The sequence below is a fragment of the Leguminivora glycinivorella genome, chromosome 25 (assembly GCF_023078275.1).
Source record: "Leguminivora glycinivorella isolate SPB_JAAS2020 chromosome 25, LegGlyc_1.1, whole genome shotgun sequence".
Classification (NCBI taxonomy): Eukaryota; Metazoa; Arthropoda; class Insecta; order Lepidoptera; family Tortricidae; genus Leguminivora; species Leguminivora glycinivorella.
Window position 1 is genome coordinate 9,265,373 of NC_062995.1, and position 19,670 is coordinate 9,285,042.

Sequence of the window (19,670 nt, forward strand, 5' to 3'; positions counted from 1 at the left end):
ATAATACTTGATCCTCTTTGCTACTTACTAGTCAAATCAGCTTCTTTTTAAGAACCCTCAAAACGATTTGCTAATATGGAATTACTATAAAATACTGAGGAGTGACGTCACGCTCAATTCATTTATTTTACATCTTTTTCTTTGACTTATTAAATATAAACTATGTTTAAACATAACTGTCCATGTTTTTCTTCTAATTATGTGGTGCTTTATTTCATGCACTGCATAAAATATTTTATTTTAAGTATAGGAAACTAGCCAATTGTACAGTATAATAAAGAGTACTATCGTACAATATGTCCTATCCTTAAAAAAAGGTGTGCTAAGGTTTTTTTATTATTCCGTTACCACTTTTTCATACATTTTGTATGGCGGTAACGGAATAGATGGTTTGAAAAGTGTGTGAAAGTTTTGGGACACTTTTTTTTCTCCTATCAGGATCGAAGGACCTCGCGATTCCCCATGTTCCAAAAAAAGTGGGGTAGACAACTTTGAAAAAAAAAAAAAAAAACAGCCCAGTTACCGCCTGTCCACAACGCGACCAGTCAACCTGTCTTATCTCTCATACAAGCATGGTACGCGTTCACCTACACGAGTTTAGACTGTGTGCGTAGGGACGCGCCTCTTTCATATATTTGATCGCCATTGTTCGAGGCGTGGTATAACTAAGACAGAAATATAATAAAGAATTGAGCTACAGCTAACTAGCAACATACCGTCAACACTATAGCAACAGCATCACTCTCGACAGATACATATATAAATAGATTAAGTCTACATTTTATCTTTAGTTGTGACATTTAGAGTCATTTGCACCTCTAAAGTAATTTTAGAAAAAAAATGTATTTATACTTTTTATATTAAGAGGGGGTCGTACGAAATCCTCGAAAAGTGCATTCGGCGTTTAACAAATGCTGCTCACATTTCTAAATTAAATGAAATAAAATAAATAGAGTTATTATCTTAAAGAGTGTGTCTACAACTTTTGACTATTCAGAATCTCTAATTATTAAAGGTATAATAAATAAACACACGCAAAGTTGACCTAAAATGAGAAAAACGTATGTCGCCGTTTAGTAAACTTTGTTAAAAAAATTCAATACTTTAGTTATAACATTAAGTGATTCTAAAAGCCAGATAAATGGACTAGAAGTTTTGAGGTTTTTTATATTTTTCCTCTCAAAGGCAACAAAGAAATTTTACCTTAAATTTAAACTATCGTAAAATTTCCATACATTCGCCATTGCTGTCAGAATTCTCCTTTCGATTAGAAGCCGTGAGCGGCTCATCGGAGGCAGACGTGTCGCCGGTCGCTCCGCGTTGACAATTAAATTTGACAAATATTTTGACAGAAAATGGTGTACGTACACGAAAAACCATACCAGTGTAAAACTGTGCTCAAAATAAATAGGGTAAATCAAATATGTCAGGTGGAGATCCAACCTCATTTAAAATTTAAAGGTGCATGGCTTGTGCATAAAAAATAAATAAAAATATATCACATTATTAAAGAAAATAACGAACACAACCGAATGAGTATAAATTATTTCATTCTAGTTCGGTTAAATTGAAAAAAGTTTCATGTTTTGTTTTACTCATTGGAATACATTTTCATTACGCTGGTATTAACAGTACGTCATTTTAAAAATATATATGACAGTACCTACGTCAAATTTTGTCAACCAAACTTCACAGGTTGTATGTAAACAATTACAATTTAATTTATTCATACATATTCAGATACGTATTAATCGATTCTTACTTAGAATAGAAAAAAGGGGAATGCGAGCGGGTATAGGTATAGTGCTTCTGGTTCAAATTTAATTGTGTATATAAAAAAATGACTCAATTTCATTAAAGATTTACTTTATGCATACCGCGAACACGTAACCGTAAGTTGAAAACAATAATAATTATAAATCACCTAAATACATCGTTGTTTACAAAGCGCTTGTTTTGAATGGCACTTCTCCACTCAACTAGACCAAATATTCATGGAACACCAGCTGGTGACCAGCATAAATGACTATGAACAGCCGTGCAAAAATATCTGATTTTCTATAGGGGGCATAAGTATATGATGACATGTTCCCGGCAAAAATTTGTGATGCTCCGTGACCGGCAAAAACATCGTCTCTCTTTCTAGCGTCTCGCGAGCGTATAGCGTCGGGCCAACTGTATGGAAAAAGACGCCCCATACAGTTGGCCCGACGCTACGATCGCAAGACGGTAGATGTGGGAGGGTCCTTATCCGCATACATATCTGATCGGGTCGCTTAAAAATATTTGATTCTTTATAAAAACCTAAATTACACTCTCACCCGCATAAATATCTATCCATTGTTAAAGCAAATATATATCTTACGGGCTAGAAATCATTAATATGTAATTAAAGTGCAATAGTAAACCCTACCTGGTTGCCTTACAGCCGTAAATTGTATGATGTGATTTGACAGTTCACAAAAACGATATAGACTTGTGTCATTGGATATGTCTGTCTCATCTGTTCTTAAATTATGACAAGTAAACTTATTGCAAATCTAGTATCAGAAGCCTTTATAGGTACAAGCTTTTATTCAACTTGCCTTGTTAGTTATGTTAGATTGAGTCAAAACGTAGAAGCTAAATTTGACCCACTTTCCGGTTTCCAATTGAGCTGAAATTTTGCACACATGTAAATCAAGTGACAATGCAATATTATGGTATCATGGAGCTAATCTGATGATGGAGCAGAAAGGTGATCATAGGAACTCTGTTATGAAACGTCGTATCCCCATTGAGTCAGGGGTTTTTATAAATGTCTCGGAGAGCAATAAATATTTTTTTTGCAAAAAAAACATTATAAATTGGGAGGTGTAATTTTTTATTATCTCTTACATAGCATTAAGAAGAAAAACCGACCAAGAGCGCGTCAGTGTAGGATTCCGTAGTTTCCGACATTTTACATAATGACAATTTAATAAATACCGTAATTTGGGGTGAAAAGGGTTCCGGGGTATATAATGTTATTATATTTCTTTACATATTCCTTCTATTTTCCGTAATCAAAGTAGGAAAATGATATATTATTATTGGTATTTAGGACAACAGCCGTAAATATTCAACTTACATAGGTATTTTTACATAGTCTTAGGCCAATAACAGTTATCTGTTGAGTGAAAAGTATTATACACAATATATCCTAAAAAAAATGTGTGAATATTTAAAATTACAGTGAAAATGTGCAAGCCACACATTTTTATTTACAGTTTCATGTCTGTCAAAGTTGACGTTCAAATTTATTGGATTTTTACTCATTTTAATCGTTCATTATCCTTTTGAATGTGTATACACTTCTAAAGTTTATGTATAACAGAAAATCATAAGACATATTTTCATTTTTATAATGGTTTTCATGAAGAAAGCGATGCAACTGTGTTGGGGAATTTTTACGGGATGAATAAATATCCGCGGCCTGAGGGGTGAATGGGATCAGGAATGGGGGAATCGGGTCGCAAAGGGGTGAATAGGTTTACGAAGGGGCTGATTAGGGTCGGAAGAGGGGTGAATTGGGATGTGTGGTCAATGCTTGTCACATTGTATAAAATATATATAACTTACCTAAAGTGGTATTTTTATGAATGACCTCTCTGTATATGGACGCAATTTATACGTCAATGTATTGCTTCGTAGTTAGACTAGATACAAGAAATTAACACTTAGAAATGTTAATCACACTTCTGTCTACCTCCACGTTTCTATTTAAGTCCGCAAAAATCACCCATGAATGCTATAATATAGACGGATTACTTTAAAATAAAAATCATAAGTATGAAACTATGCAACTAGGGAAGAAATAAAATTATTTTATTGAATCATTTTTGATTTGTTCTTTTTCAAGTTTATATAAATAATAAATTTTCAATTCGCTCAAAGGTTGGAAGAGATCCCTTATAGGGATAAGTTCGCCTTTGTACATCATAAATTTACCTTATTTTTATGTCCTAACTTGTCTTATGTACAATAAAGTGTTCACATACATACATACATATATTGAAATAGATATCATACACGAAAGAAAAAACGACAAGGCCCACGGTGGCTGAGCCGGGAATCGAACCCGGGTCTTCAGCTTACGCAGCTAACGTTATTACCACTAGGCCACCAGGCCAGGTTAAAAAACCGGCCATATGAGAATCTATTTTCGCACAATTAATAAACTAAATTATTTTTACTAGCTACCTACCTCCAAAATACCAAATAAAATTGGGCTACATAGTACATCGTTTTCTGAAGATTTTGGGTTCATGGGGTCGGAACGGGCCGAGACAAACCGACCGAAGACAAACCGACTTTTGAACGTCGATAGCAGTTTTTTTATATGTGCCATGCTAATTTTTTACACAAAAAATCTTCCGGCAGTGTGAACTTCGGTTTGTCTTTGAAAATATGTCGTTTTATTTAGTAATTTTCGCTCACCCTAACGTTGTAGTGAATAGGGTCGGGAAGGGGGTGAATAGGGAAAAGGGTTGACTCTTTCGGATTGCGAACAAAATATGACCTGTTACGAGCGTATTATATTTATTTTACCAAAAAATAAGGATTTAATATGTTATGAGTGGTCGGTAATGAAATCTACACATATTATGATAACCCTTAACCAACCTTTATAGTTAGATGGTGCTCTGACGCGGTGAATAAGTAAGTATGGTCGTGGGCAGTGCGGATAACGTGTCAAAATATAAGCATAGTTTGTTGCTATTTTTCATGTTTAAATAAACTTCTAAACTAACGTAGTGGGTATTAAAGTAAAAGGTTCACAGTGAATATTAGGTTGCCAGAAATGTGTTTAGCTATACCATTGTATTGAATTTTGTATCATAAAGTCAAACTAGGTATTTACTACTAATGATTTACTCTGTGGGGTGTTTTTGATCACTTGCATGGGGTAACATTGACCATAATGACACATAGTTAATTATTGTCTGATTTTGTCACGGTACTTGTTGAGGCTGATAATTTGATCGCTTCTTGTGATAAATATTGAAATAATTGCAAATAAAGTTGGTTTTTCGAAGATGTTAATTTTTATTCTTGATCAAAGTAACCCCAAAATAGTGTTAAAGAGTTGTAATATTTGACTGCGAACCATTTTTATCGAATCGTTTTTATCTTTTCTTGACATAAAATACTTTTGTAAGGGATTACATTCAATTATCATTAAAAAAATATATAAAGTGTATCAAAGTAACACCAATGTCAGTTTATGTTTGATCACATCGTTTTTTTTCTGCGTAGGTACATTATTTTATTTATTTATTCCTTATTGCACATAAAAAAATAAGTACAAATGGTGGACATAATGCCTTAAGGCATTCTCTACCAGTCAACCACTGGGTTAAAAAGAAACATTTCATACGTGCAGGCATCGTGACAGAAAACAATAATCCTGATATCACTTATTTTGTTACCTTTTTAGATTTTTAGTTTTAGCAGGAAAAGACTAAAAAAGTTGATGGTCCCATTTTTTTCTTCCTTAGTTACGTTACGTTGACTAATTTTGGAATTTATACTTCTCTAACTCCTACATTTAATGGGTAAAAATACCCATTAAATGTAGAAGTTAGAGAAGTTTAAATTCCCAAATTGGTCAATGTAACCCCAGTTTACGGTAGACACCGTCAACCTATTCTAATAATTCTCTTTTTATTTGAAAGAAAATTCGTTACGATAATATGCATATAAAATATGCAATCTAAAAAATACTTTTCATATAGTTACAAACTTAGTTCAGATTTTTTTGTACAACTTTTAAAAATTGTTCTACCTGTCAAGTTCAAAATAATTTTCCTAGAAAGTCTTTTTTCTACTCCCGAACTACATATTATTCGTCATTTACAGGGTCGTGCATAGATCTTTAAAACCCTACATAAAAGTCTATTCCCCAAAGTCAGTGTCCGCCGGCTTTCCGCGCATGCGCGCAGTATCGAAAAAACTGAAAACGCATTGTTTGGCTCTGTAACCATGGCAACGCCTTATAACGATACGGCGCGCGTGCGCGGGAAGGCTTTGGGCAGCTGAGCTGACAGTGCAAACCTTTGCGTCAAAATACAGGAAACAGTGTGAATTTCACGAAAGTTATTCAAGAAACCTATTAAATACTAAGTGCATGGTCGTAAAAAAAGTATTGTATGCAACGGTGTTTAACTGAGTCAAAAAATACTCGTGGCGTTTCGGCTTCGCCTCAAATTGTTACCCACGCCACTCGTCTTTTTAGGGTTCCGTAGTCAACTAGGAACCCTTATAGTTTCGCCATGTCTGTCTGTCCGTCCGTCCGTCCGTCCGTCCGTCCGTCCGTCCGTCCGCGGATAATCTCAGTAACCGTTAGCACTAGAAAGCTGAAATTTGGTACCAATATGTATATCAATCACGCCAACAAAGTGCAAAAATAAAAAATGGAAAAATATGTTTTATTAGGGTACCCCCCCTACATGTAAAGTGGGGGCTGATATTTTTTTTCGTTCCAACACCAACGTGTGATATATTGTTGGATAGGTATTTAAAAATGAATAAGGGTTTACTAAGATCGTTTTTTGATAATATTAATGTTTTCGGAAATAATCGCTCCTAAATGAAAAAAAAGTGCGTCCCCCCCCTCTGACTTTTGAACCATAAGTTTAAAAAAAATGAAAAAAATCACAAAAGTAGAACTTTATAAGTACTTTCTAGGAAAATTGTTTTGAACTTGATAGGTTCAGTAGTTTTTGAGAAAAATACGGAAAACTACGGAACCCTACACTGAGCGTGGTCCGACACGCTCTTGGCCGGTTTTTGATCTCCTTTAAACGCCTGTTGCATAAAATACTATTTAAAGTTCTGCTTTTGAGATTTTTTCATATTTGAGAAAACAGCCCTTATGGCCTGAAATACGGCATACGGCAGTGATATTGACATTGACATATGCTTTTTCGTATTTTGATGGTATTTTGACTGCACTGTATTTTTTGCCATGCTAATTTGAACCTTATCTCTGAGCGATGTTTTTTAATTTTCAGTTACATCACAGATGTGTATGACATGACATCTAGGTATTTAGCCATTTAAAAGAAACTACAAGGGGCTTTACAGACGTAGCTATTGCAACTGGTACAGGGCCCAAGCCATAATTTAAAATTATATTGTGATTTTTATATGTATTTGTGGTTTATTTAATACTAAGTATGAGTTTCAACATTTTCAACTCAAGGAACTGAAATTAAGAGAAGGGACTCGGAAATTGGGTAAGATCAAGAGTCTGATGCAGATGCCGATGGCAGTATTGGATAAGATAAGATATGCGTCGATATTCCCTGTCTTTCTTTGTGTCTCTGACATGACTGCTGCTAGCCTGTACTCTATTCATTAGGTTTTTATTTTATACACATACTTTATTTTTGTATCAAAATAAATGATAAATTGATAAAAAACCTAACGACCAAAAAGAATAAAGTACCTATCTGTTAGTCTTTAATACACCCCGCATATACGTAATGCACAGCACAGGCCTCCGAAGACCGGCAGGGCAATCATGGTCGCGCGATAAATGGTATAACATCGGGCCGTCCCTATCGCACTTACAAATAGTGTGATAGGGCTGATGTTTTATCATTTATCACGCGACCATAATAATTGTCTGCCTGGAGGTATCGGCCTTTAGCCCTTCACACACGTCTTTGAATAATGTTTGCGGGGATAGGCAGGCTGACGATTTTTAATCTAAGTATAGAAAAAAAAAAAAAATTCAGTCGAATTGAGAACCTCCTCCTTTTTTGAAGTCGGTTAAAAAGTAACGCAAAATGTAGCGCAAAGTAATTTGAAATACACCTAGATAAACAATCAATTGAATAAGGAACGTTATCTACATATTTAGGTAAATTAAATTCACATGAGATGAGACATGAACAGAGAAGGAAAGCTAGATGATGCGTATTTTTTCTCTGTCTTCTTGTATGCTACCTTTTTTACAGTTTTAATTTCTCAAAGGAGGTCAGTAGTTCACTACAAACTCAAAATAACAGTCTTGAAAAAAATTAAGGGTCACTGACCTTTCACAGTAAATTGAGGTAGTGTGAGTGAAGGGTGTTTGTGTGTGTAATGGGGTAATTTGACAGATTCTGAAAATTCTCCCTGCTCTACCCCCTCTTAAGTGTAGTTCTTAGTTGTAATTCGACATTTAGAGACCTTACACATCTCTAATTAATTGTAGGAGAGTTATACTTTAGTTAGAACTTAGAATTAGTGGTGTCAATTTAATTTCAATTCAATTTTTAACTCTTTTATATGTACATATACATGTGACGTGTAAAAGTGCTTCTGTGGCCTATTTGCTGAATTTTTTTTTGACACGCGTATAAAATAATTGCGATAATTTAGACAGTTTTACTAACTGTGCAGGAAAGTACCATTCCTGCAAAGTGTACGGAAAAATATAAAATAACATTACCATTAAAGTGAGCAATCTTTCTGAGCATATTTTTTGTATACATTATTTGTAACTGCAATGTCACAGTTTCGTTTTCTTTCAACCCCTTATTTGCCAAGAGTGGCACTGTGACTTTAGCAGTTGCATGTGCTCTGCCTACCCCTATAAGGGAAACAGGCGTGATTGTATGTATGTATGTATTATTTGTAACTGTTTTGTTTTGTTTATCAGGCATCGAAGAGGTGAAAAATGACGTCGAAAGATTCCTCAAAGAACCCACGCTAGAAAACCTGGAGCGGTTGGGTTCGAATCCGGCTGATGTCATTGAAGCACACATAGAGGTAAGGTTTCATTTTCCTGTGTTATGTGAGAATTCAATGAAATGTTCAGTTAACGTTATCTTATACTTTTAAACGGGCAATAACGTATGCGGAATGAAATCTGGACAAAGTTTTGATACCGTACAGAGTAAGTAAATAAATAAACTAAAATAATCTATAAATGCCAGATTAAAGTTTACATATTTGTAATTTAAACTGGTAAGTTTCATGAGTATTGGATTCCTTTTCTTGAAATTATGGTCAATCCAGAAGCACGACCTAGCGAAACTGTTTGTAATTTCTACATACCAATTTTCTGTGGCCGAATGCAAAGCCCGAGGAAAGTTTTGTAGGAAGGGTTAGAAGCTAACAGTCAATTTATAATATTTTTGCGTCCTTTTTCTTTACAAAAACTATCGCAACAAAGCGTGGTTCAAGAAAACATTACAGCATTGGCAAGTTTTCTGGGAGAGAATTGATTCAAAGAAATGTCGGCCTCCTAAGGCACAAAATCTTACAGAGAGCTCGAGACAGCTTCGAATAGGGCAGTGAAAGCGATAAAAAATATCTCGAAGACATGAATTGAATATCGATACACTTCAAAAAAAGTTAGGCCTATAGTCTTCAAAAATAAAATAAAAAACTTTGAAAATGCTGCTACGCCGTTAAGTCAAAAAATGTAAAAAATAGCTGTTTTTGCATTTCTGGGTTTATGAAGGACTAATAATATTATGTCGAGTAAATGGAATTTCACGACAAGAAAACTATTATTTTAAGAACACTAATGATTCTACGGACAAGAATGTAAAAAATATCGAGCATACGAAGCTTCTTTAAAAAGTTATCATATGGAAGATAAATTTGGACCTTAAGAAATGCTAACATTGGTTTTGTCGACACCGATGGACATAAAGTATCACAAGTTCTGTTAGAAGCCTCACATTGGCGAAAACTAACTCTTTTATTTAAAGATATTCAATACATAATTAAAATCACGAAAGATATCAAAAATAAACTATGTTATATTAATTTTATAAGACATTAAATTTTGTCCAGATTTCATTCCGCATACGTTAAATAAATAAATAAATGAATGAATGAATAAATGAATAAATAAATTCATACAAGCATGGTACGCGTTCACCTACACGAGCTTAGAATGTGTGCTAGGAACGTGCCTCTTTCATACATATGATCGCCAGGTTGTTGTTGGCACTGAGTTAAGCATGCAGAGGCAAACATACAGACAGACAGAAAGACCGTGGTAAAATTATTCAGAGCTAGAATTTACCAAAACAATATCCCATACCGAAACAATAAATAAAATAAATAATTTAAAAATATCGACGTCATATTTGCGGCAGTGATCGCTTAGCATCAGGCGACCTGTCGTTTGCCTCCTATCCCGTAACTAACCTAACCACAAAATTAAAATTTTGAAAAAACCCCCGATCGCGACCTAGTGGACCGATTTTCATGAAATATGGCTAAGAACACTCCCGACTAACACAGCTTTCAAATAAAAAAAACTAAATCGAAATCGGTTCATCCGTTCGGGAGCTACGATGCCACAGACAGACACACACACAGACAAACAGACAGACAGACAGACAGACAGACACGTCAAACTTATAACACCCCTTCGTTTTTACGTCGGGGGTTAAAAAAATATTTTTCGGCCTTTTACCGATCGACACCCGTAAAACCTAGATGTAACGATGTCTTAGGATTTACCGTACTTCGCTCTTTACACTAACATATTATATCTCTATAATTAGTATGGATATTTACTGTATGTAAACTCACTGTATTTTTTTGATATTTGTTCCTGAGTCATGGATGTTTTCTATGTATATAAGTATGTATTTATTTATTTAAGTATGTATATCGTCGCTTAGCACCCATAGTACAAGCGTTGCTTAGTTTGGGGCTAAGTTGATCTGTGTAAGGTGTCCCCAATATTTATTTATTAATTTAGTAATAAACATATTGTAAAATTAAAAAAAAAAAAAAAAAATTAGTATAGATATTCACTGTATTTGATCATATTTCAGTCCACACAAGACACGGAAGAGCTCCTAACTCAATACGTGAACGCGACACTATCCGTCGCCGGGCTGTCTCTCAACAGCGACAACGCCGGCGACGCGGCGCAGCAACTCTTCGCGCGGACTATCGCGGCCGCTAACAAGCGGGCCGCTAGCTGGCCGCTAACTGAGCGGCTGCTGAGGGGTCTCGCGCTTATTAAGGTACATTGTTTCTATATTAGTTGAACCCATATTTATAATATTATAATGTTGTGTGGGAAAAATGGCTGTGACAAACAGACAGACGGACTAACCGAATACTTGAACGCGACGCTATCCGTCGCCGGCCTGTCTCTCAACAGCGACAGCGCTGGCGACGCGGCGCAGCAACTCTTCGCGCGGACTATCGCGGCCGCTAACAAGCGGGCCGCTAGCTGGCCGCTAACTGAGAGGCTGTTGAGAGGACTCGCGCTTATCAAGGTAGGGAACCCTAAAAAAGAAACAAAACATAACGCGTTTCGATCACTACAAAGTCGATTGTCAATATTTCTGGGTACCCGGACAAGAAGCCAAGAGGTAGTATTGGGTATGGTACCTTAAAATGCTGTTTCAATCTGATCAAGCTACACATCAAAAAAAAAAATTGTTAGAGATAATAGAGCCGCTTGATTAAAGGCGTTTATAAAGGTAGGATACGATACAGTATGTAAACTTAGGAGAAGCGAAGAAACTCAACAGTGCCAACGCTGGCGACGCGGCGCAGCAACTCTTCGCGCGGACTATCGCGGCCGCTAACAAGCGGGCCGCTAGCTGGCCGCTAACTGAGAGACTTTTGAGAGGACTCGCGCTTATCAAGGTACATTGTTTCTATATTAGTTGAACCCATATTTATATTATTATAATGTTGTGTGGGAAAAATGGCTGTGACAAACAGACAGACGGACTAACCGAATACGTGAACGCGACGCTATTCGTCGCTGGCCTGTCTCTCAACAGTGACAACGCCGGCGATGCGGCGCAGCAACTCTTCGCGCGGACTATCGCGGCCGCTAACAAGAGGGCCGCTAGCTGGCCGCTAACTGAGCGGCTGCTGAGGAGTCTCGCGCTTATTAAGGTATTATATTGTTTCTATACAATCTACCAACGCATATATAGTATAATCTTGCGCAGAAAATGACATAAATACAGACGAACTAAGGTGCAACAAGGATAGGCACTAAAGACTATAGCGGCTGCTAACAAGCAGGCCGCTAACTGGCCGCTAACTAAGAGGCTCTTGAGGGGACTCTTATCAAGGTATTATATTGTTTCTATACAATCTGTCAACGCATATATAGTCAATATTGTGCAGAAAAAGTGGCTGTGACATAAAAGACGAACTAAGGCGCAGCAACTCTTCGCGCGGACTATCGCGGCCGCTAATAAGCGGGCCGCTAGCTGGCCGTTAACTGAGAAGCTGTTGAGAGGTCTCGCGCTTATCAAGGTACATTCTAGTAGTCGGGTAGCGATAACTTTTGAGGTTTCGATAATATTCATGTTGCTTATTTTTTGCATATAGTTTTTAGACTATTGATCAAATATAAAAATAATGTTTTGTGCGTTCCTAGGTACTTGCTTAGCACGAACTTTAGGTATTTCTCTTTTTAAGCAGTGTTCAGTCAAAAAAATATTCGAGAAGAAATTATTTGTATTTGTCTAAAAACAAAGTGGTTGCCGATGTATATATGCATTTTGTGCAATTTTCATCCATGGGTTTAATGATATTTAAAAAAATTCTAATATTGATCCTAAAACCCTTAAAAAAATATTAGAGTCAGTAAGTGAAGTCTTGTACGATTCAGGGCATTAAAATATCTTATTTTTTTAAAAGTGTGCGACATTCATAGATTGCTTATATTAAAAAAAAATATTTTGTAATAAAAACCCGTTCAAATCCTCAAAAAAATTTTCATGTTCATAAGTTGACGTCTATATTATTATAATATAATATCGAGTCATCAAATTTAATTTGTGCGGTTTTGATCAATGGGTTTTCAATATTTGACGATATTTCAATAACAAAGTATTTTAAATTTTCGCGCAGTGTGGCGCGCAACCGATAACCAATCAGGTTGGCGCGTGCCACTGGCGCGACGCCGCGCTGCCTCGCGGCGTAAGTACATACGTCTCGTGCGCAGTCATGCATGATTTAGGGTTGCCAGATGGTCGGGATTTGACGGGATTCTCCCAATTTTTTGCATGTCTTCCCAATTAAAACTTACTCATATATTACTGAACTTTATTTTATTACATTATGAACGAAAAGACCAATCTGTATATTTCGAAAACACGTGAAGGTATCGCATCGAAAATATGATTTCATTTTACATTTCCCTACGAAATCCTCGTAATTGCGGTAAATTCGCCTTTATCCCAATATGGGGGTAATTTGATCCAGTATCCTATTCAATTCATACACCGTGATTATATTTATTATTGTAACTATTAATTTCAGTTTTTCGTTACACAATACAGGGTGTAATTTTTATAACGGGAAGTATTTAAGGAAGTGATTAACTGATCCAGAGCTGATGCAAAACCCAAAAAAGAGTAACGTTTTTTTCTATATTTTCCTAGATTTCCAATTATAATGCAAATTAAACGCACGGCGGTACAGTAAATGGAGTATAAAATCTTTCGCGATTTCTTTCCCAAATTTAGTTCTGCCAGGCACTATTGTCACAAAATAGACGAGAAACCAGCGTGTGTGTATGTATACACTGTGTTTTTATTGAATTCCGTTAACTTTAAGGAAAGGTTCTTTAGGTCAAAAACAATTATTTATCTATGAATCTATATCTTTATATATGAATTATCTATCGTTTCTTGATCAAATCGGGGAAATATTGCAAAAAGACCAGGTCAGAAGTACTCGAAACCGACGAGCGTGTATGAGAAACGTTATGAAAGTGTGTGAAGCGAAAGTGGTTTGTCAGGATCGTAGTAAATGGAAATCCGTGATCTCTGCCTACCCCTCTGGGAAACAGGCGTATGTATGTATGTATGTTATCTATGAAACCAGCGTCTTAACTTGTACGGTTATCGATCTATTTAAAAAAATAAATTTAATTACTGGACACGTGTGTGACATCCTATAAAATTTCCTAAAGTTAAATCCGTGTGAGAAACAAGAATAAAATAACATTCAACCAGTGTCTAGTAATTGACGTCACATGTCATAATAAATAGTATTCTGAAAGTATAAAGGCCGTACTACACTTTTTTTTTACTACACTAATTGATTCATTAAATTTATTTTTTAATTACTTTCTTTTTCTTAGAGAAATTAATTGTAATTCACCTAAGCAAACTTCCCTTAAAGTTAACGGATATCAATAAAAACACGCTGTATACCAGGTGGTTCCCGATAATGAACCTAACTGCATGTCGAATTTCATGGAAAACGAAAAAAAACACGGTGTATGAGTCATACAGTCAAATTAGACTAACTTGGTTCTTGCTTAGAAATAAAGTCATACCGTTATATAAACTACTTACGTAGGTACCTTAAAGACAATTGACAGATTTTGACAGTTTTGATTCAAAATGTCATTTTGACAGTTTTGGCCCAAAATATCGTTTTGACAGTTTTGACCCAAGATGATGTTTTGACAGAGTTGACCCAAAATGTCAATTTGACAATTTTGAGCACAAATGCCAAGTTGATCGTTTTAACCCAAAATGTAAATTTGACATTTTTGACCCAAAATTTCATTTTTACATTTTTGGACAAAAGTGACATTTTGACATTGTTAACCCAAAGGACAATATGACCGAATTGACACAATGCAATTTTGACAGTTTTGACCAAAATATCAATTTGACAGTTTTGGCAGCAAATGACAATATCATCGTTTTAACCCATAAAAACCCAAAGTGTAAAGAGAAGTCATTCCGTTGTCAACACGACAGATTACACATACCATAAAAGCAATTGACAATTTTTGACAGTTTTGATTCAAAATATCATTTTGACAGGTTTGAAATTAGACGTCAATTTGGAAGTTTTGATCGAAAATATATTTTGACAGTTCAACAGATAATCGCCAATTTGATCGTTTTAAAGCAAAATGTTAATTTGACAGTTTTGCCCCTACATTTTATTTTTACATTTTTGACCCAAAGTGACATTTTGACTCTGTTGAACCAAAATTTCAATATAACAGAATTAACACAATGTCAATTTGACAGTTTTGACTCAAAATGTCAATTTGACAGTTTTGACCAAAATGTCAATTTTACTTTTTGGACCAAAATGTCAATTTGACAGTTTTGAACTTTTGACCGAAATGTCAATTTGACAGTTTTGACCAAAATGTCAATTTAACAGTTTAGACCTAAATGTCAATTTGACAGTTTTGAACTTTTGACCGAAATTTCAATTTGACAGTTTTGACCAAAATGTCAATTTGACAGTTTTGACCAAAATGTCAATTTAACAGTTTAGACCTAAATGTCAATTTGACAGTTTAGAGCAAAATTTTAAATTTGACGGTTTTGACCAAAATGTCAATTTGACACTTTTGACAGCAAATGTCAATATTATCGTTTTAACCCAAAATGTAAATTGAAGTCATTCCGTTGTATAAGATATAGTACCTTAATGGCAAATGATACATTTCGACAGTTTTGATTCAAAATGTCATTTTGACAGGTTTGATCTCAGACGTTTGACAATTTTGATCCAAATATATTTTGACAGTTTGGTCCCAAAATTTCATTCTGACAGTTATGACAGCAAATGTCAATAAGATTCGAGCCAAAATGTCAGTTTGATAGTTCTGACTCAAAATTACATTTTGACAGTCTTGTCTTGACTCAACATGCTTTTTTGACATTTTAGACTCGTAATTCCAGTTTGACATTTTTTACCCAAAATCACATTTTGACAGATTATAATTATGATCAAAATGACTTTTGACAATTTGTTTGTAATAATTATATAATAAAGTTACTTTTCAGTACAGATGGTGTTTTTTTACGCGCTAGCGCGAGAAGTATAAGTAGAGGAAGACTTCGAAGGGCCATCTGTACTGCAAGACGTTGTATGATACACGTGCGAAAAAGGAAATTCATAACTCATGTCAACTTAAGATACTCCCTCCGGTCCTGTTTCGAATTTATCGCCTTGTATCGTAAATCGTAATGTCTATTATAATAATTTTTAAGAAAAAAAAACCGCCTTCCTTTGGGGTTCTGGTGATAAATACTTTCAAATGTTGGATTATGTTATCAATTCGTCTGTGTTTCGATATCTCCGTCATTTCTGAACCAATTTTGAAATTTGGATGATTCTGAAGTACTTACAGATGAGAATGATTATCAGAACGGAACTCTAACCAGGGGCGGCTCACTTTTCATCAGCAGTTCCACTGCACCAAATGTCACTGTTCTGGACGTAAGTGCATGCTGTTCTTATAAAAATACCAAAGTCACTATAAGTGTGCCGTTCAGATTTGAGGAGTTCCGTTCTGACCATCATCAGCAGTTCCACTGCACCAAATGTCACTGTTCTGGACGTAAGTGCATGCTGTTCTTATAAAAATACCAAAGTCACTATAAGTGTGCCGTTCAGATTTGAGGAGTTCCATTCTGACCATCATCAGGAGTTCCACTTCACCAAATGTCACTGTTCCGTACGTAAATGCATGCTGTTCCTTTAAAAACACAAAAATCACCATATGTATGCCTTTCAGATTTGAGGAGTTCCCTCGATTTCTCCAGGATCCCATCATCAGAACTGGGTTCTGAGAAAAATGGGACCAATCTGTATGCATATACATTCAATCAAAAAAAAATTTTCAAAATCGGTCCAGTAACGACGGAGATATCGAGGAACAAACATTAAAAAAAATAAAAAAAAAAACAAAAAAAAATACAGACGAATTGAGAGCCCCTTCCCTTGAGATTTGGAAGGCGGTTAAAAATAAAATAATGTACAACAAAAAGCGATATAGCGGGTGGATATGAAAAATGTCATTTTGATATATTTTGAAAAATGTCAAAATAAATTATACAGATTTCGATAAATGCTTTTTGCCGGCCGGGACCATAATATTCATACTAATTCGTGTTACGAGTAACAAGGCACGCTAATTTTTAATGGAATTATTTTATGCCTGAAATAATTTATATCTGGGAAACATAAATATTATTTAGTTAAAATGCTACTCTAATACTGAACATAACAGGCTTTGAATTAAATAGCTTCATTTGGGCGCACAGTTTAAATAAACTTGCGTTTTATACGCAACGCGTCGTTTGTCGATTGCCGAGAGAGGTCATTGCCCTTCCCCGCTGCCGCGCTGATACCTACAATACCCGCGCCGCGTGGATTGCGCCCGCTTGACTCGATCGTACGCAAATAAAACTAATATTATTATCGTATTATTTAAGGAGCAATTGATTAAACTTGCACAAATTCATGTATCTTATTTATCATGTCTTTTAAGTTGGTGAGATGTGAACTCTAGTAACTCTAATATTTTTTTGTAATGTTAAGAATACATTTTAGCTAAATTATTGCAATTTTAATAAAGCAATTGTTTAAGACAGCACAATATCAGTTTATTGGCATATTGTAAGGAGTCAACGCGACGTTTCTTATTTTTTTTAACATGAATATTTTTTTGTATCTGTTTCGCTAGGTATGACATAATACCATATCGCAATTGAAAAAATTTGCACAAACTACTTATACATGTTAAAAATATCATTCTAAATCCAACACAGTTACATGTTTTATCTCGAATATTTTTTTGAGCAAATTAGGTCAAAATAAAAATTATAACGACAATTTACCAAATTACTGAAAAAGCAACTTAGGTACTTTGCACAAAACGAAATGTAAAATGTATAAATTAACAATGTATCTATTAACGAAAACAGAATCGACTTTAATATTATTTTAACTTAGGGCTCAAAATATAGCCAGCGCCGCAGGACTATAGCTGGCCGCTAACTGAGCGACTTTTGAGAGGACTCGCGCTTATCAAGGTAGGGAACCCTAAAAAAGAAACAAAACACAACGCGTTTCGATCGCTACAAAGTCGATTGTCAATATTTCTGGGTACCCGGACAAGAAGCCAAGAGGTAGTATTGGGTACGGTACCTTAAAATGCTGTTTGAATCTGGCTAAGCGACACAGCAAAAAAAGAACAACTTTGTTAGAGATAATGGAGCCGCTTGATTAAAGGCGTTTATAAAGGTAGGATACGATACAGTATGTAAACTTAGGAGAAGCGAAGAAACTCAGCAGTGCCAACGCTGGCGACGCGGCGCAGCAACTCTTCGCGCGGACTATCGCGGCCGCTAACAAGCGGGCCGCTAGCTGGCCGCTAACTGAGATGCTGGTGAGGGACTCGCGCGTGTTAAGTTGTTTCTATACAATCTGCCAACATATACACATACTTGTTCCTTTATCATATGTACTACTGGATCCCAAGTCTGTGGTAAACAAGCACGACGAAGACGGGCATTTGTGTTGTTAGTATTGGACATTTGTAGTTTGGTGTTGTCAATTTTGTGTATTAATGGATCGTTTTTTTTTAACGTAGTTTTTGCACATAATAATTCACCTACACGAGCTTAGACTGTGTGCTAGGAACGCGCCTCTTTCATATATTTGATCGTCAGTGTCCGAGATGTGGTATCGCGGTAACCGAAGACAATGTTATGCCTTATAAGTTTTTATTTAATTGCATAAATAAATCAAACAAATAAAAACATGATAAAACTACTTAAAACTAAATACCTAACCTACTTAAAAATAAAAAAAATGGCCTAAATCGCCGTCAATGGGCAAGGTACCCAGAAGGCTGGCAGTATTTCCACGCTGTATAGCGATACTTATACGTTGCGCGAAATACTGGCCAGCCCCAAGGTCTCAACGCCAAACGCTGCAAATATGTAGCTGGTTCCTAGGGCGGCATATTTGCGGCGTTTGATGCTTTCGGCTGAGGATGCCGCAGCGCCAGCAGCAACGCTGGTGACCGGAACATGGGACGGCGCCAGTGTATCAACCTTGTGCCTTATAATATTTATTTATTTATGTAATTTTTATTTTCAGTCAGAGGAGAAGGCACCAATCCGCTGGCACCTCCCCGCCTGCTACGCCAGCCTCGCCCGCGCTCTGCCGCTTCAGTTCCCGGCCGCTCTACAGAGCACCCTGCGCTTCTTCATCGGAGCCAAGCTGGCTAACCTGCCGTCGGAGCTGCGAGACTCGCTACAGCAGCACCCCGCGCTCTTACAGGACTAATATACGGCTATTACAATAACTAGTGTTTTATTTAACAAACTAGCTTTTGAAAATTGCGGGATGCTCCTTCCACCCCCATTTTAGGGAAGTGGGGGGTTTAGGAAGGGACAAAAAGTAGCCTATGTCACTGTCCATCCTTTCAACTATCTACGCTTAAAAAGTCACGTGGATTTGTCGCTCCGTTTTGCCGTGAAAGACGAAAAACAGACAGACACACGCACTTTCCTATTTATAATACTAGATTTTGCCCGCGGCTTCGCTCGCGTTAGAAAGAGACAAAAATTAGCCTATGTCACTCTCCATCCCTTCAACTATCTACGCTTAAAAAATCTCGTCGATTCGTCGCTTCGTTTTGCCGTGAAAGATGGATAAACAGACAGACACACACTTTCCCATTTATAATATAAAATAATACTAACTTTCACCCTCCATTTTAGGTAATTGGGGGGGGGGGGGGATAGAAAGAGACAAAAAGTATCTTTTGTCACTCTCCATCCCTTCAACTATCCACATCCTTGCCTGTTAGTCCGTTTTCACATTATCCGATCCGATATCCGATATGGAAAAAATCCAAGACGCCTTTAACG

At 36.1% G+C, this 19,670-nt stretch overlaps 1 protein-coding gene across 3 annotated transcripts in view; it reads left to right on the plus strand.

The window, feature by feature from the left end:
- LOC125239388 (ran GTPase-activating protein 1) overlaps nt 1–19,102 on the plus strand; it is a 36,880-nt gene extending 17,778 nt beyond the window's left edge. For 2 of the 3 annotated variants that reach the window (XM_048146956.1, XM_048146954.1), the window contains 3 exons: nt 8,672–8,781; nt 10,815–11,009; nt 18,895–19,102. In XM_048146956.1, the coding sequence (XP_048002913.1) occupies nt 8,672–8,781; nt 10,815–11,009; nt 18,895–19,083 (494 nt within the window). In that variant the 3' untranslated portion in view covers nt 19,084–19,102. Of the gene's footprint in view, nt 1–8,671; nt 8,782–10,814; nt 11,010–11,109; nt 11,268–18,894 lie in introns of all 3 variants that reach the window. The other variant, XM_048146955.1, reaches the window with a different exon arrangement.
- Nucleotides 19,103–19,670: the final 568 nt, after the last annotated feature.